General features: G+C 45.3%; 1 protein-coding gene across 3 annotated transcripts in view; it reads right to left on the bottom strand.

The window, feature by feature from the left end:
- Positions 1 to 19,515, bottom strand: part of wdr21 (WD repeat domain 21) — a 77,952-nt gene that overhangs the window by 9,086 nt on the left and 49,351 nt on the right. For all 3 annotated transcript variants that reach the window (XM_086003858.1, XM_086003857.1, XM_086003859.1), the window contains 4 exons: positions 10,933 to 11,012; positions 8,679 to 8,774; positions 6,677 to 6,774; positions 3,963 to 4,124 (listed from right to left, as the gene is read on the bottom strand). In XM_086003858.1, coding sequence (XP_085859984.1) covers positions 3,963 to 4,124; positions 6,677 to 6,774; positions 8,679 to 8,774; positions 10,933 to 11,012 — 436 coding nt within the window. The remainder of the gene's footprint in view (positions 1 to 3,962; positions 4,125 to 6,676; positions 6,775 to 8,678; positions 8,775 to 10,932; positions 11,013 to 19,515) is intronic.

Consider the following 19,515-nt stretch of genomic DNA (forward strand, 5'->3'; position numbering starts at 1 on the left):
TGGGAGGAAACCGGAGCACCCGGAGGAAACCCACGCAAACACGGGGAGAATGTGCAAACTCCACACAGTCACCCGAGGCCGGATTCGAACCCGGGTCCATGGCGCTGTGAGGCAACAGTGATCCCTGACCCCTGTGGAAATCACAGGGGTAGATGTGAGCTGAGGACCATTCGGCTCTGATGTCAGGCTGTTGAGCCAGTACATGAGCAATGGCTGTTTTGCGAGTACTGGGGGTTGGTAGCACCCTTGAAACTGAACTCCAGCCTTTAAGAAAGGAGGGGAGGAAATTTGTGGGGAAAAAGGTGCAGATTTAAGATTAAAAGGAGTGGCACAAATGGCTGCTATGTTGAAAGGGAAAACTTCACAGAGTCGTAGAAACTTACAGCACAGGAGGCGGCCATTCGGCCCGTCGTGCCTGTACTGGCAGTCGTGCTCAATCCCACATCCCCGCTTTTTGTCCGTAACCCTATCAGTTCTTGATCCTCCAGTACCCGTCCGACTCCCTTTTAAAACTATTGATGGAATCAACTTCCATCACCTTTTCAGGTAGAGTGTTCCAAATCACAACAACTGCCTGAGACCCCGTGTGAGCAGACACTGAGGGTCAGACTGACTGCACAGACTGTGTGAGCAGACACTGAGGGTCAGACTGACTGCACAGACTGTGTGACCAGACAGAGGGTCAGACTGACTGCACAGACTGTGTGACCAGACACTGAGGGTCAGACTGACTGCACAGACTGTGTGACCAGACACTGAGGGTCAGACTGACTGCACAGACTGTGTGACCAGACAGAGGGTCAGACTGACTGCACAGACTGTGTGACCAGACACTGAGGGTCGGACTGACTGTACAGACTGTGAGCAGACACTGAGGGTCAGACTGACTGCACAGACTGTGAGCAGACACTGAGGGTCAGACTGACTGCCCAGACTGTGTGACCAGACACTGAGGGTCAGACTGACTGCACAGACTGTGTGACCAGACACTGAGGGTCAGACTGACTGCACAGACTGTGTGACCAGACACTGAGGGTCGGACTGACTGTACAGACTGTGAGCAGACACTGAGGGTCAGACTGACTGCACAGGCTGTGAGCAGACACTGAGGGTCAGACTGACTGCACAGACTGTGAGCAGACACTGAGGGTCAGACTGACTGCCCAGACTGTGAGCAGACACCGTGTGGGTTGGCAATGTGGCATCATTGCTGTCTCGCATCTCCCAAGCTAGGTTAAAATTAAAATCGCCCTTTATAACTACTTTGCCTTGTCTACATGCTTCTCTGATCTCTGTGTTTATCCGCCACTACATCACTGCTATCAGGAGGTCTGCAGGTCTCTCCGTCCACAGTCTCGCTCCTTTGCTGGTTCTTCATTCTCCCCACGGCCCGTTTACCCAGGGTGCCAAGGTCTGCCAGGAGCTGGGACGGTAATTTCACAAAATAACAAGCATTGGCTGGAGGGGGGTCAGTGAGGGGAGGGGTCAGTGAGGGGAGGGGTCAGTGAGGGGAGTGGTCAGTGAGGGGAGGGGTCAGTGAGGGGAGGGGAGGGGTCAGTGAGGGGAGGGGTCAGTGATGTTCCCAGGGTCTGGAAGTATTAAAGGGAGTGCAGAAGAGATTTACTGGAATGGTACCAGGGATGAGGGGCTTCAGTTACGTGGCGATTGAGGGATAATTATTGGCCGGGACACTGGGGATAACTCCCCGCTCCTCTTCAAAATAGTGCCGTGGGATCTTTTATGTCCACCTGAGAGCTGAGAGGGCCTCGGTTTAACGTCTCATCCAAAAAACGGCACCTCCGACAGTACAGCGCTCCCTCAGTACTGGAGTGTCAGCCTGGATTTTTGTGCTCAAGTCTCTGGAGTGGGACTTGAACCCACAACCTACTGACTCAGAGGCGAGGGTGCTACCCACTGAGCCACAGCTGACACTCATTAGACCACTATTCAATAAATGGGAGGGGGATAAACCAGGGAACTACAGGCCAGTCAGCCTAACATCGGTGGGGGGAAAGTAATTGAAAACCATTACTAGGGACAAAATAAACATTAATTTGGAAAGTCATGGGTTAATCAAGAAGAGCCAGCATGGATTTGTTAAAGGTAAATTTTGTCTGAATAACTTGATTCAATTCTTTGACGAGTTAACAGAGAAGGTTGATCAATCTAGTGTATATATGGACTTTTGGAAGGCATTTGAGAAAGTGCCACACAGGAGGCTGATTAAGAAGTTGGAAGCCATGGAATAAGGGGAAAGTGGTGGTATGGATACGGAATTGGGTCAGTGACGGGAAGCAGTGCTGTTCCCCAAGGGTCAGTTTTGGGTCCATTACTCTTTTCAATTTTTATAAACGACCTAAACTTGGGTGTAGGGAGCAGCATTATAAAGTTTGCAGATGATACGAAACTTGGTAAAGTAGTAGATGGTGATGAGGATAGTTATAGGCTTCAGGATGATAGACAGGATGGTGAAATGAGCAGAAGGAAGGCAGATGGAGTTCAAGGTGGAGAATTTGCACTTTGGGAGGACTAATATGGAAAGGCAGTACACTATAAATGGCACGATTTTGAAATGTGTAGATGAGCAGAGAAACCTTGGAGTCCATATACACAAATCCTTAAAGGTGGCAGGGCAAGTTGATAAGGTGGTTAAAAAATCATATGGGTTACTTGGGTTTATAAATAGAGGAATAGAATATAGAAGCAAAGAGATCATGGTAGAACTTTCTAAATCACTGGTTAGGCCTCAGCTGGAGTATTGTGGACAATCCTGGGCACCACACTTCAGGACAGATGTAAAGGCCTTAGAAAGGCTGCAGAGGAGCTTTACCAGGGTGTTACCAGGGATGAGGGACTTCAGTTATGAGGAGAGGTTGGAAAGTTCGGACTGTTCTCCTTAGAACAGAGAAGGTTAAGAGGTGACCTAACAGAGGATTTCAAGATGATGAGAATTTTGATAGAGTAAATAGGGAAAAACTATTCCCTCAGGCAAGTGGGTCAATAACCAGAGGTCATAGATTCAAAATCATTAGAAAAAGATCTGGAGGGGAGATGAGGAGAATTTTTTTCACTCGGAGAGTTGTGGGGATCTGAAACACTCGACCTGAAAAGGTGATGGAAGCCGATTCCATAAATAATTTTAAAAGGGAGTTGGACGGGTTCTGGAGGATGAGGAACTTACAGGGTTAGGGACAAAAAGCAGGGATGTGGGACTGAGCACGACTGCTCTTTCAAAGAGCCAGCACAGGCACGATGGGCCGAATGGCCTCCTTCTGTGCTGTAAGTTTCCGTGATTCTATGATTTTTAACATGGCGAGTTGTTGTGATCTGGAACACACTGCCTGACTGGGCGGTGGAAGCAGATTCAATAGTATCTTTCAAAAGGGAATTGTATTAAAAAGGAAACAAATGCAGGGCTATGGGGAAAGAGCGGGGCAATGGGACTAATTGGAGAGCTCTTTCAGAGAGCCAGCACAGGCACGATGTGCTGAATGGCCTCCTTCTACACTGTAGGATTCTATGATTCTACGAAGAAGTCACCCATTCCCCGGCCTCCCAACAAGACTAGTAATGGCCAGAGGCCTCATTTTAAAAGCTGGACAATGGGTGGCATTTGAAGGCGTCAGATGCAAAGGTGCAAAAGTACCACTAGCTCCGAGACAAGGGCTCATAGTAAACTGATAAAGAGATTAATTGTGACAGAAGAGGATAACAGAAACAATGCAACAGGAAATGTACACTAAAAGATCTTAGAGATAACACAACCAAACACGTTATTACTAAAAGCTAGGGTAAATTGCTGAACCCTCTCCTGTGGGGATCAGAATTGCTAGCACAATAGCAAAATACTGCAGATGCTGAAAATCTGAAAGAAAAAACACCAGAAAATGCTGGAAACACTCAGCAGGTCAGGCAGCATCGTGGAGAGAGAAACAGAGTTAACGGTTCAGGTCTTAGCATACCTTTCCAATCATGTCTGCAGCCATTAAATAATTTTCATCTTGCAGGAGTTGGATGGCGGTCACAGCAGAATGATGGAAGATTGTCGTACCTTTCTTAGTCTGTTGTCTGATGTCTATGCTGAAAATTTCCCCAGATCGACAGCCATTATACAACACTGGAACCTGCAGACACACCACATTTTATAACGTCTACTGGTTACAATACGATAAGCATAAGAATTTAAAATCAGTTAATTAAATAAATCTGGAATAAAAAGCTAGTATGAGTAATGGTGACCATGAAACTATTGGATTGTCGTAAAAACCCATCTGGTTCACTAATGTCGTTTAGGGAAGGAAATCTGCCGTCCTTACCCGGTCTGGCCTATATGCGACTCCAGACACACAGCAATGTGGTTGACTCTTAACTGCCCTCTGAAATGGCCTAGCGAGTCACTCAGATGTATTCAAGAAGTCGGCTCACCACCACCTTCTCGAGGGCGATTAGGGATGGGCAATAAACGCTGGCCTCACCAGCGACGCCCACATCCCGGGAATGAATTAAAAAAAGTTCTGTGTCCATCGCAAAACAAAAAAAAGAAAATCACCAGATGTCTAGACACCATTCTTTCTTTCTTAGGCAGTCCCTCGGAACCGAGGATGACTTGCTTCCACATTAAAAAATGAGTTCTCAAGTGACTGATGAGTCCAATGTGGGACCTACAGTCTCTGTCACAGGTGGGGCAGTCGGTGGGTGGGGTGCTTGGGTTGACGTGCGCTGCTTCCGCTGTTTGTGCTTGGCTTCCGCTTGTTCCCGGCGAAGAGACTCGAGGTATTCGGTGCCTTCCCGGATGCTTCTCCTCCACTTTGTGCGGTCTAGGGCCAGGGATTCCCAGGTGTCAGTGGGGATGTTACACATTTTCAAGGAGGCTTTGAGGGTGTCCTTGAAGCGTTTCCTCTGCCCACCTGAGGCTCTCTTGCCGTGTCGGAGCTCCGAGTAGAGCGCTTGTTTTGGGAGTCTCGTATCGGGCATGTGGACGATGTGACCCGTCCATCGGAGCTGATCGAACGTGGTCAAAGCTTCGATGCTGGGGATGTTGGCCTGAGCAAGAACACGGACGTTGGTGCACCTATCCTGCCAATGGATTTGCAGGATCTTGCGGAGGCAGTGTTGGTGGTACCTCTCCAGTGCTTTGAGGTGCCTGCTGTACATGGTCCATGTCTCTGAGGCATACAGGAGGGCGGGTATCACTGCTGCTCTGTAGACCATGAGCTTAGTGCCGGGTTTGAGGTCCTGGTCTTAAAACACTCTCTTCCTCAGGCGACCGAAGGCTGCACTGGCACACTGAAGGCGGTGTTGGACTTCGTCATCGACATCTGCCCTTGTTGACAGTAGGCTCCCGAGGTATGGAAAGTGGTCCACGTTGTCCAAGGCCTTGTTGTGGATTTTGATAATCGGGGGGCAGTACTGTGTGGCGGGGGCAGGCTGGTAGAGGACCTTTGTCTTACGGATGTTTAGTGTAAGGCCCATGCTCTCATACGCTTCGGTGAAGGTGTTGACGATGGTTTGGAGTTCGATCTCCGAGTGTGTGCAGAAGCAAGCGTCGTCTGCATACTGTAATTCGATGACAGAGGATGGGACGACCTTGGATCTGGACCAGAGGTTGAACAGTTTCCCGTCTGGTCTGCAAATTAGCTCCACTCCAGTGGGGAGCTTACTGAGGGTGAGATGGAGCATTGCAGCCAGGAAGATCGAGAAGAGCGTTGGTGCAATGACACAGCCTTGCTTGACCCGGTCTGTACGTGAATTGGGTCTGTGGTGGAACCGTTGGTCAGTATTGGCCACAACCCAGCAACATCAAAAACACAGTACTGTAGCTACCAAAAAATCACCAAATGTCTCGACATCATTATACAGAATAACACTCTCAGAACTCGGGTTGAAAGAACTTATAACACATTATCGCATCCTCATATCAGGTAAATTCCTCTTCAATTGGAATCACTATGATGTAGGCAAACAATGCAGCTAATAGCAAGATCCCACAGATATGATGATTGATCAGATACTGTATTCTGAGTGATGATGGTTGAAGGACACTCCGTCAAATAGTGCTATGGAGGTTTTATGTCCGCTGGTAAACAATGCTTCATCCAAAAGCCTGAAGATCCGACAATGCAGACCTCCTAAAGTGTGACTCAATGTCTGCAAGTGTTGGAGCGGGTCTTGAACCGACAGCCTTGAACTAGCTCACTTGCCCCTCAGTTTTCCTTCCATTTGGTAGCTCTTTTGTTTCTACCTTCTCAGGGCAAATAGGGATGGGCAATAAATGTGACCGTGGCAGTATTGGCCACATCCCAGCAACAACAAAAACATGGTCCTACAGCTACCAAAAAGCCAGTGTGTGTGGAAATTATGAAAGGATTCTGTTTCACATAAACATTCGATAATTCTGAACCAGCAGGAAAGCAGAGTTCACCTCAAACACACACAAATGCTGGAAATCTGAAATAAAAATGGAAAATTGTGGAAATACACAGGCCAGCCAGCACCTGTAACAGAAGGTAGGTTACCGTTTCCAGTGCGTATCCTTCATCAGAACCGAAGACCATCTTAAGTTCTGATAGAGTCTAGACATCAAATGTTACCCTGTCTTTCCTCTCTATAGGTGCTGGCTGACCTGCTGTGTATTTCCTATTAAAGGAAAGCCTCAGTATTTGAAATCCTTGCTTACCCTGCGAGCAAAGTGCTGAGCGAGAACGTTGCTGTTTGTGCGGAATGTCTGTTTCTGACCTGTTACGGCATCAGTCACAAAGACACAGTGCAATAAACCTAGGAGACACAATGCAACCGTTAGCATTGTGGCCTAGCTAGTGAAAATTTCACAGTCTCTCTCCAAAACAGTATTTCCTGAGTCTACAGACAATATTGTTGCTATTACAGGTTTGGGGGACGGGAAGGAACTATGACACTGCATTTCATATTGTTGTTAAGCTATTGGAATTGTACAAATACGGCACAGGCACGATGGGCCGAATGGCCTCTTCCTGTGCTGTATGTTTGCACAATTAATGAAGTTACTTGAGGGGGTTAATGATCTGTGCAATTGTTCAGAATGGTGCAATATTCATCTGCTTTTGCACAGGTTTTTCATTTGATAATCAAGTTTTTAGAAAAATTCCATAACAAAATCAAAACAAAAGTTGAGTGTGTTAATAGCTGAGATGGTGGGTGGGTAACCTCCTTCCAATCCTTCACCAATGTAGCTCTCTGACTGGTCAGTCGGTATGCTTGGACAGGACAGGGTGCCATCTCTCAATTATTTTCCATCTATTTCAGGAAAGGGAAGGAGAGAAGGAAAGAGGAAAAAAGGAGAATATAACACCTCGTAATGTCCTCAAGACGTCTCAAACTGCTGCACAACTAACTCATTCTCTTTGAAGTGCAGACACTTATTTTATAGGCAAATGTGAAATCCAAATGATGCTCAGCAAGATGCCACAAACAGATCACGAGATGATAAACCAGTTAAACTGGGTTTCTGCTGGCATTGATTGAGGGGGAAATGTTGGCCAGGACCCTGGGGAAAAACTCCCTGCTTCTCTTCAAATAGCACCATGGAGTCTTTTACATCCACCTGAACTGGCAGATGGGACCTTGTGTTAACGTCTCAACTGGAAAACCGCACCACGACATTGGAATACTCCCACAGATTAGATGCTGAAATCCTGGAATAGAGTTTCAATACACAACCTTCTGACTCAGAAGCAAGTGTGTTGACAACTAAGCCAAGCTGATCAAGGAAATGGGATAAGATGGCAATACAGAGTCCTAGAACAGTGAGCAACTGAACTTAGCACACAGCATCAAGCTAAAGCTCAAACTGGACAAACAGTTGCTGTGCTATTAGCCCAATTAAAACTTGCAATTTCTCCCACTATTTTTAACAACTTTTCTCAATAATTCCCCCCTCCCCCATCTTTGTTAAGGTGCACAATTTGGGCACAATTCCTTGGACACAAACAGCCTGCCAGTACTCTGTCATTCCTTGCGCGTTAGCTTCAACGCTTACTGTCTGGGCTACTCAACTGTGAGGACCATCACAGCGGAGCCCAATCCTGTCCCCCCGACACGCTGAGCAAGTGCGAGCAGCCCCAACACCAGTATCAGACTAGCCTGCTTTTAAATAACTCAGCACAGAGCAAGGATTAAACACGGGGCTTTAATGCTCAGTGTCGCTCAGTAACTCAACAACTGAATACGAATGTTTGTCTGGAAAATTCTCGGTTCGTACAAAGGTGAACTGATCACAATACACAAAGTGCAGATTTATGCCAGCATGTGGTACCCGGAGGCTAATTGTCCGGCAAGCTCGAGCCACCGGCAAAAATCAGGAGCTGTTTTGTTAGGTTTTTTTCTTCTCGTGGCTTTTTTTTTTTCCCCAACAGTCAGGCTCTGCAAAGTCTCTCTGAAGCCGTTGCTAAGCGACAGAGACGCTTCCAAGGTACGGCCGACTGTTTAGAAGCTGTTGCTAAGCAACAGTGTTTGTTGCCAGATACGGAGCTGAAAAGCTGCGTATGCTTCAACATTAACGCTGGTTTGTCCGGCAGTTTTGAGGGAACGGCAACAGCTCGGTCCCGTCGGTGCCGGATAGCAAAGTTTCCTGTACTCTTTAAATCCAGAATATCGCTCGGTTTGCAAGAACTAAGGTTGACTGACCATGAGCTGACTCTTACCTGTACTGAAGCACTTGTCAGCTTGTGGGTTGAAGCACCAGGCGCAACTCCAGGCTGTTGAGCTGTTGAAGTTGCACAGCATACTTGGCTGATCCTCTGCAGATGTAATAAAACACGACTTTATATGGAGCACACGGAAAATGTTTTCCTAGTATTCTCAGCTGTTTGTTGTAAAGTGCAGCTCTCCACATGAATCCTTACGGAGGGGATACAATTACAGCACACTTAGCCCGAGAGGCAACTTTCCCAGGAGGGCAAAGGAAACAGCTTCCATGTTAAAGCCATGTTGTGACCTGCGGCTTGGAGAGCAATTAAACGGCTCTCACTTAGCAGCAATCGGACGCGTGGCCTCAAAGCTTCATCAGCAGAACAATAGATTCTGCATTACACGGTGTCATGCAGCTTACTGTAAGCAGTACCACAGGAGATCACTAGTACCTAGAAATAAACTGACTGTGCAATTGGAGCATTTACAAACACACTTTAATAAACTGGGTTTCTCGGATTCCAAAAGAAGGGTCAGCAACCCCGGTGAGTTCTGTGGGCCTAAAGTACACACTCCTGGTGTCTTAGTGATGTTTGAATTTTTAAAGAGAAATCAGATTAAGAACTTTGAAGAGATCATTTGTTCTCCCAGACACTCCTGCACTGGAAGACTTTCTTAAAACTTCATTAACTAGGAATAGTACAGTAAAGACCAATAAAAGGAGCAGGTTTTCAGGAAATGCTCAGAGAAACAAAGCTAGTCAACTTCATTAACTGTTTGTGCTCCTGAAGATACTTCCGCCCTCCCCCCCACCCCCACCACTCAGGCAAATATTAGACATCATGGAAATGCACAGGTTCCACACTTGCTGCACATGCATTTAATACCAGACAAGAACTAGTGGGCTCACTCCCCCATCAGAAGCCTCCGGATCGGAGCAGTGCTTGCAGGCAGTGCAGGTCAGGAGATGGCGAGCCCACACAATGCCGGACCTTCCTTCCATTCAGTGAAAAGGATGTAAAATCAGAAGCTGCAGGCTCACGGCCTGCCAACCAGTATTCGGTGCAAGCATTGCTCCAGAACGGAAAGCGCCTGGGGAAACCCGCTCTTTTACCAACACATACCAGAAGGTGAATCATTCAAGAAGTTGTCTACTAATTTCCAAGTCCCGCCAGTCACCTGCAACTGTTCCCCCCAAGGTTTCTCAACACTTCACTGTAATTTTCAACACACGCAGAATTAACAAACACTGAATAACTCATCAACCTACAGTATTGGTATTATCAAACATTCCAGCACAAAATGGAGGTTTCTCCAGTTTTAACCTATGCAAGAGATTATGTTAGAGCATGCTGCCTTTTGATCAGTAATATTGATTTTCTACCAGGTTCCCAGTCCACATCATATGAAAGCACCCCGGAAAGCAAGTTATTTCTTTCTATCTATCTCATTAAAGTGGCCATCTGGTTGGATTGATGCCTCTCCCAGGCTAGTACTAGCAGCCTGCCCTGGCACATGTCACCACACTGGAAACTTCGGGGAAAGATGCCAAAACGAGGCAAGGCAGTAGCTGCTGGTTTCACTGGTAAGAGGCCTTTCAGTTACCTTCACCACCAGCCGTGGCATCGAATATAAGAGCAGGGAGGTTATGCTTGAACTGTATAAAACACTAGTTAGGCCACAGCTAGGGTACGGTGTACATTTCTGGTCACCACATTACAGGAAGGTTGTGATTGCACTAGAGGGGGTGCAGAGGAGATTTACCAGGATGTTGCCTGGTCTGGGGAATTTTAGCTGTGAGGAAAAATTGGACAGGCTGGGGTTGTTTTCTTTGGAACAGAGGAGGCTGAGGGGAGACCTAATTGAGGTGTATAAAATTATGAGGGATCTAGATAGAGTGGATAGGAAGGACCTATTTCCCTTAGCACAGGTCAATAACCAGGGGGCATAGATTTAAAGTAATTGGTCATAGGTTTAGGGAGGAGTTCAAGAGAATATTATTCACCCAGAGGGTGGTGGGGGTCTGGAACTCATCACATTTAAAAAGGACTTGGATGTGCACTTATTTGAATGGGCTGCGCACCCAATAAAAAGTGAGCGGGAACCTTGGCCGAATGGTCTTCTTTGGTGACGTAAACTTTAGTGGTTCTATGATACAGTGTGCAGCACACAATAAAGGAGAAATATAGTGCAAGAGAAAAAGAGTTTTGGAAAAAATTACCACTTTATAACTTTCGCAGTGGGTAAATGTATGGATATAATCCTTACCCGAGTTTGAATTGCTAAATATCGAAGCTGGAAGTATGCTCACACATCCCGGGGTGTCTGCATGACCTGCAAGGCAAAGCCTGGCACAGCACAGTTTAAGGAAAATTACCAAATCATTTAATAGCCAAATCATTTATGACAATAAGTTTGACAGGAATAGTTGTTCCCAGATAGAAAAATATGTCCTGTTAATTCTGAATTGGTCAGTCGCTAGCACACGGCTTTACTCTGTTCCTCAGTCTCCATTCCACTTCATTCTGGAGAAAGATCTACCGAGTCAGCTCGAAGCAGCACCATTCTTCTCAAGGAGCTGACTTTCTTAAATGTTCAGCGATTGAAGAACTTCCAGTGAAGAAATATTTCTAACAGGATAGATTATCTGGTTGGTTTCCTTGTGATAGCTCCTCAGAATGTATTAGTTGAAGCATCTTGTAACTGGGGCTCGATGTCCCCGTTAACAACCCCTCCTTTTTTCCCTTCTCCCCATGAGAGCTTGGCATCATGGACGTTCTTCTGGACGACAGAAGGCTTCTACTCGTGAGGTTAGTCAGTACAAGTCCGTCCTTCATCAAATAATGCACGCGTCCCTCTCTACAAACTGCTTCACCTACCAACCTGGTCAGCAGCAGATGGGTCATTCAAACTGCTTGCAGCCAATCACCACCCTCGAATGATTAATTACCTGACAGGACTGACCTATACTGTATATTAAAAAAAAGCAAAACCAAAGGTTTCATTTAGTGTGGCTAATTAAAGTACTTCTACTAACAGCAGATCCCATGTTATAAAACATATCCAAATGAAACCAAATATGAGAGAAGCAACGTGTCAAGGCAGTTGTCTGACAGATGCAGCTTTGGAACGCTGGGCACATTGAGAATGCCACGAGCAGGTATAGGGACATCCTTTTGCAAACAGAAAACACAGTCAAGGGAAAGATTTGTGAACGTTGTTTTTAAGGGGAATTATTTTTTTGGTTACCTGAATACATAGAGTGTGTTTGCATACTTTTCCCCTCACATTTAAAACGTGCAAAATGCAACACGCTGGAGGGCAAGATACCCTTTCCTGACCCTCTCCTCCTTCCATTTTCTATTAATCAGGGTGCATGAATGGATGAGTTTACAGAGAAGCATACAGCCCTACAAGTAGATTCAATGCATTGTTTTAAACTTAACACTGGCATTGAACGGAGATATTAATGTACATTAAAGGCAGATAACAATATCAAAATGCGATGCACTTAAAAGTTAAAACTGATCATGAAATGAAATACAAAGACTTGACCACTCGGATTAAGGCAAGGGCACCACAAAGAGCGGCCACAATCATTTGCAAGACAAACTTCACAAGTGGATTTGTGACGAGTAGGTCCTATCTGACAACTGCATTGAATGTTTTTGAGGTTGCTAGCATGGTGGATAGGGGAGTGTCTATGGATATTGTCTGAATGGACATCCAGAAGGCATCTGATAAGGTTCCGCACAAGATTATTAGCAAAAATGAAAGCACATGGAATTGGATGTAACCTTGTGACGTGGGTTGGTGATTGGTTGGGAGGTAGGAGACAGAGTGGGGAGAAAGGGATTTGCAGGATGTGACGAGTGGTGTTCCCAGAGCTCTGTACCGGGGCCTCAGTTGTATATCCCAGTGTCATCTGCAAACTTGGATAGATAACTGGCATTAATAAATACAAATGTTAGGAGCCACAGTAAGTGGTGTAGGTGGGAGCAGGAAGTTTCAAAGGGACATAGACTAAGTGAGTGGAAAAAACTCTGGCAGATGGCGTTCAATGTGGAGAAGTGTGAGGTCACCTATTTTGGGCCGGAGAAGGACAAATCGGAATATTTTCTCAATGGCGAGAGACTAGGAGCTGTGGGGAAGCAAAGGAAATTAGCTGTCCATTTACACACCTTACTAAAAGCCAGTGCACACGTACAAAAACGGCCAATAGAAAGTCGGCCTTCGTCTCAAAGGAGGTTTGGAATTGAAAAGCTTCAGACGTACATCTGGTGCACTGCGTTCAGTTCTGGGCACCGCACCTCTGGAAGGATATATTGGCCTTGGAGGGGGTGCAGCACAGATTCACCAGAATGATACCGGGGCTAAAAGGGTTTAATTATGAGGCCAGGTTGCACAGACTAGGCTTGTATTCCCTTGAGTTTAGTAGGTTGAAGGGTGATCTAATCAAGGTGTTTAAAATAACTAGGGATCAATAAGGTGGATACCCAAACACTTTCCTCTGATAGGAAAGAGTTGAGTTTAGGTATCTACGTACTCATTCTGAGGGGGGGGGGGGGGTAGGGTGAACAGCCAGAGGTCGTTGTCCATATCCGTACCAATGACATAGGTAGAAAGAGGGATGAGGTCCTGCAGGCAGATTTTAGGGAGCTAGGAAAGAGATTAAAAAGCAGGACCTCAAAGGTAGTAATCTCCGGATTACTCCCAGTGCCTCGCGTGAGTGAGTATAGAAATATGAGGATAATGCGTGGCTGGAAAGATGGTACAGGAGGGAGGGCTTCAGATTCCTGGGGCATTGGCACCGGTTCTGGGGGAGGTGGGACCTTTTACTAGATGGGCAGGTTGCACCTCAACAGAGGCAGGACCAATATCCTCACGGGGAGGTTTGCTAGTGCTGTTGGGGAGGGTTTAAACTAATTGGGTAGGGGGATGGGCACCAGGATGTAGCACTAGAAAGGAGAAACAAAGTGCACAAAGGATGGGGAGAGACAGAGAGCACTAGAGTAAGAAATAGATAAATTAGTAGGCTTTAAACTAATTAGTGGGGGGAGTTTTCAAGACAGCGAAAAATAAAAATGTCAGCGGAAAAAGCAATAGAGCAAAGTAGCAGTGGGGAAATTAAAAACCAGAACGTGTCAGGAAGGGACAGAATATATAAAGGTAAAGTAGTAAAGGGGGTAAAAGCAGGAATAAATTGTCACAAAACATTTTTAAAAGTTCTTTATCTGAATGCATGCAGCATTCGTAACAAAATAGACGAGTTGACGGTACAAATAACTACACATGGGTATGATCTGGTGGCCATTACAGAAACATGGCTGCGAGGTGACCATGACTGGGAACTAAACATCCAGGGGTATTTGACTATTAGGAAGGACAGACAGGAAGGAAAGGGAGGTGGGGTGGCTATGTTAATAAAGGATGGAATCACTGTAATAGTGAGAAATGATATTGGGTCAAAGGATCAGGATAGTGAAACAGTTTGGGTGGAGATAAGGAATAAGGGGAAAAAGTCACTAGTGGGCGTAGTCTATAGGCCTCCTAACAGTTGCAACTCTATTGGTCGGAGTATAAATCAGGAAATAGTTGGGGCTTGTAATAAGGGAATAGCTATAATCATGGGAGATTTTAACTTTCATATTGACTGGACAAATCAAATTGGGCAGGGCAGCCTTGTGGAAGAGTTCATAGAGTACATTAGGGACGTGTTCCTTGAGCAGTATGTTACTGAACCAACCAGGGGGCAGGCAATCTTCGATCTGGTCCTGTGTAATGAGACAGGATTAATAAAAAATGTCCTAGTAAAGGATCCCCTTGGAATGAGTGACCATAACATGGTTGAATTCCAAATTCAGTTGGAGGGTGAGAGAGTTGGATCTCAAACCAGCGTACTAAGCTTAAATAAAGGAGACTATGAAGGTATGAGAGCAGAGTTGACTAAAGTGGACTGGGAAAATAGATTAAGGTGTAAGACGGTACAGGAGCAGTGGTGTACAAGGAGATATTTCACAACTTTCAAGAAAAATATATTCCACTGAGGAAAAAGGGGCGTAAAAGAAAAGACAGCCATCCGTGGCTAAGTAAAGCAATAAAGGATAGTATCCAACTGAAAACAAGGGCATATAAAGTAGCCAAATCTAGTGGGAGGATAGAAGATTGGGAAGCATTTAAAAGCCAGCAAAGAATAGCTAAAAGATTAATTAAGAAAGGGAAGATAGATTATGAAATTAAACTAGCAAAAAATATAAAAACAGATAGCAAGAGTTTCTACAGTTATATAAAAAGAAAAAAGGGTGGCTAAAGTGAATGTTGGTCCCTTAGAGGACGAGACCGGGAAATTAGTGGGGAACATGGAGATGGCAAATACACTGAACAAATATTTTGTATCAGTCTTTACAGTAGAGAACACTAAAAATATCCCAACACTGGACAAACAGAGGGCTATGGGGGGGGAGGAGCTAAACACAATTAAAATCACAAAGGAGATGGTACTTGGTAAGATAATGGGACTAAAGACGGCTAAATCCCCTAGACCTGATGGCTTACATCCTAGGGTCTTGAGAGAAGTAGCGGTAGGGATTGCGGATGCATTGGTGGTAATTTTCCCAAACTCCCTGGATTAAGGAAAGGTCCCAGCAGATTGGAAAACTGCTAATTTAACGCCCTTATTTAAAAAGGGAGGTAGACAAAAGGCTGGAAACTATAGACCAGTTAGCCTAACATCTGTGGTTGGTAAAATGTTGGAGTCCATTATTAAGGAAGCAGTAACAGGACATTTGGATAAGCATAATTTAATCGGACAGAGTCAGCATGGTTTTATGAAGGGGAAATCATGCTCGAATTCTTTGAGGACGTAACAAACAGGGTGGATGAAGGGGAACCAGTGGATGTGGTGTATTTGGACTTCCAAAAGGCATTTGACAAGGTGCCACACAAAAGATTACTGCACAAGATAAAAAATCACGGGATTGGGGGTAATATACTGGCATGGGTGGAAGATTGGCTATCTAACAGAAAAGAGAGTTGGGATAAATGGTTCATCCTCGGGTTGGCAATCTGTAACTAGTGGTGCTCCGCAGGGGTCAGTGCTGGGACCCCAACTCTTTACAATCTATATTAACGATTTGGAGGAGGGGACCGAGTGCAACATATCCAAGTTTGCCAACGATACAAAGATGGGAGGGAAAGCAGTGAGTGAGGAGGACATAAAAAACCTGCAAAAGGACATAGACAGGCTAAGTGAGTGGGCAGAAATTTGGCAGATGGAATATAATGTTGGAAAGTGTGAGGTTATGCACTTTGGCAGAAAAAATCAAAGAGCAAGTTATTATCTAACTGGAAAGAAACTGCAAAGTGCTACAGTACAAAGGGATCTGGGGGTCCTGGTGCATGAAACACAGAAGGTTAGTATGCAGGAAGGCCAATGGAATCTTGGCTTTTATTGCAAGGGGGATGGAGTATAAAAGCAGGGAAGGCTTGCTTCAGTTGTACAGGGTACTGGTGAGGCCACATCTGGAATACCGCGTGCAGTTTTGGTTTCCATATTTAAGAAAAGATATACTTGCTCTCGAGGCGGTTCAGAGAAGGTTCACTCGGTTGATTCCGGAGATGAGGGGGTTGACTTATGAGGAAAGGTTGAGTAGGTTGGGCTCTACTCATTGGAATTCAGAAGAATGAAAGGCGATCTTATCGAAACATATAAGATTGTGAGGGGGCTTGATCGTGTGGTTGCGGGGAGGATGTTTCCACTGATGGGCGAGACCAGAACTAGGGGGCATAATCTTAGAATAAGGGGCTGCCGTTTCAAAACTGAGATGAGGAGAAACTTCTTCACTCAGAGGGTAGTAAATCTATGGAATTTGCTACCTGAGAGAGCTGTGGAAGCTGCGACATTAAATAAATTTAAAACGGAGATAGACAGTTTCCTATCTGATAAGGGAATTAAGGGTTATGGGGAGCGGGCAGGGAAGTAGATGTGAGTCTAGGTTCGGATCAGCCATGATCCTATTGAATGGCGGAGCAGGCCCGAGGGGCCGTATGGCCTACTCCTGCTCCTACTTCTTATGTTATGTTCTTATAGTAAGATATTAGGTAGGGTCAGACTAAGAGAACACAGAATGGTCTAAGACAGGTTTACAGTGCATGTGTGTAAACGGAAGAAGCGTGGTCAATAAGGTTGGTGAGCTGCAGGCACAAATAGCCACATGGGACTATGATGTTGTGGTGATAACAGAGACCTGGCTCAAAAAAGACCAGGATTGGGTATTAAATGTTCCTGGATATAAGGTGTTCAGGAAAGATAGGGAAGGAAAGAAAGGAGGTGGGTTGGTAGTGTTGATTAAGGAGAATATTACAGCGCTGGAGAGAGAGGATGTCCTGGAGGGGTCAAGGACAGAATCTATATGGTTAGAGTTAAGAAATAATAGAGATGTCATTACACTACTAGGTGTATTCTATAGGCCACCAAATAGTGGGAAAGATAGGGAGGAACAAATTTGCAGAGAAATTACAGAGGTGTGCAAGAACTCTAGAGTAGTAATAATGGGGGACTTCAACTATCCTAATATAGACTGGGATCGTAATAGTGTAAAGAGCTGAGAGGAGGAAGAATTTCTGAAGTGTGGTCAGGAGAAATTTCTTGATCAGTACGTTTCTGGCCCAACGAGGAAGGAGGCATTGCCGGATCTGGTTCTGGGGAATGAGGTGCATCAAGTTGAGCAAGTGTCAGTCGGGGAACATTTAGGGAGCAGTGATCATAGTATCATAAGTTTTAGACTAGCTATGGAAAAGGACATGGAGCAATCTAGAGTAAAAATACTTAATTGGAGGAAGGCAAATTTCAGTGGGTTCAGAACGGATCTGGCCCGGGTAAATTGGAATCAAAGATTGGCAGACAAAACTGTAATGGAATAATGGGCTGCCTTTAAAGAGGAGATGGTTCGGGTACAGTCGAGGCACATTCCCACGAGGGAGAAAGGTAGGGCAACCAAAGCCAGAGCTCCCTGGATAACGAAAGAGATAGAAAGTAAGATGAAGCAGGAAAAGGTTGCGTATGACAGATGTCAGGTAGAGAATACAAGTGAGAATCAGGCTGAATATAGCCTGAACATCTGACATGATTCTCTGACTATATAAGCTGTGTCTTTATGCATTTCTCCACTTCACCTGACGAAGGAGCAGCGCTCCGAAAGCTTGTGATTCCAAATAAAGCTGTTGGACTATAACCTGGTGTTGTGTGACTTCTTACGAATAAAGAAAGTTCAGAGGAGAATTGAAAAAGAAAATAAGTGGGGTAAAAAGAGAGTATGAGAATAGATTGGCAGCTAACATAAAAGGTAATTCAAAAGTCTTCTATAGGCATGTAAATAGTAAACTGGTAGTAAGAGGAAGGGTGGGGCCGATTAGGGACCAAAAAGGAGACATACGCATGGAGGCAGAGGGCATGGTTGAGGTACTAAATGAGTACTTTGCATCTGACTTCACCAAGGAAGATGCTGCTGCCAAAGTCATAGTGAAAGAGGAAATAGTGGAGTTACTGGATGAGATAAAAATTGATAAAGAGGAAGAAAGGTTGTCTGAACTTTACGCTCTCAGTCTTGACAAAGGGTTTGACCCGAAACGTTGATTCTTTTGTCTCTCCACGGATGTTGCCTGGCCTGCTGAGTTTTTCCAGCATTTTCTGTTGTTATGTCTGAACTTAAAGTTGATAAGTCACCAGGACTGGATGGGATGCATCCTAGGATGCCGAGGGAGGTTAAGGAGGAAATCGCGGAGGTACTGGCCATAATCTTCCAATCCTCCTAAGCTACAGGGTTGGTGCCAGAGGACTGGAGAATTGCAAATTGCAAATGTTCAAAAAAGGGTACAAAGATAAACCCAGCAACTACAGGCCAGTCAGTTTAACCTCGGTAGTGGGGAAGCTTTTGGAAATGATAATCAGGGACAAAATTATCAGTCACTTGGACAAGTGTGGATTAATTAAGGAAAGCCAGCACAGATCTGCTAAAGGCAAATCGTGTTTAACTAACTTGATCGAGTTTTTTGATGAGGTAACAGAGAGGGTTGATGTGGTGTACATGGATTTCCAAATGGCGTTCGACAAAGTGCCACATAATAGGCTTACCAGCAAAGTTGAAGCCCATGGAATAAAAGGGACAGTGGCAGTATGGATATGAAATTAGCTAAGTGACAGGAAACACAGAGTAGTGGTGTACGGTTGCTTATCGGACTGGAGGAAGATACACAGTGGTGTTCCCCAGAGGTCGGTGCTTGGACCACTGCTTTTCTTGATATATATTAATGACTTGGACTTGGAGTATAGGGCACAATTTCAAAATTTGCAGATGACACTAAACTTGGAGGTGTAGTGAACAGTGAGGAGGACAGTGATAGACTTCAAGAGGACATAGACAGGCTGGTGCAATGGGCGGACACGTGGCAGATGAAATTTAACGCAGCAAAGTGATACATTTTGGTAGGAAGAATGAGGGGAGGCAATATAAAGTAAAGGGTACAATTCCAAAGGGGGTGCATGAACAGAGAGACCTGGGGGTATATGTGCACAAATCGTTGACGGTGGCAGAGCAGGTTGAGAAAGCAGTTAAAAAAGCATACGGGATCCTGGGCTTCATAAATACAGGCATAGAGTACAAAAGCAAGGAAGTTATGATGACCCTTTATAAAACACTGGTTCGGCCTCAACTGGAGTATTGTGTCCAATTCTGGGCACCACACTTTAGGAAGGATGTGAAGGCCTTAGAGAGGGTGCAGAAAAGATTTACAAGAATGGTTCCAGGGATGAGGGACTTCAGTTACGTGGATAGACTGGAGAAGCTGGGGTTG

This window comes from Somniosus microcephalus, chromosome 12 (assembly GCF_052327205.1).
Source record: "Somniosus microcephalus isolate GS21.2 chromosome 12, FLI_Smic_1.0, whole genome shotgun sequence".
Classification (NCBI taxonomy): Eukaryota; Metazoa; Chordata; class Chondrichthyes; order Squaliformes; family Somniosidae; genus Somniosus; species Somniosus microcephalus.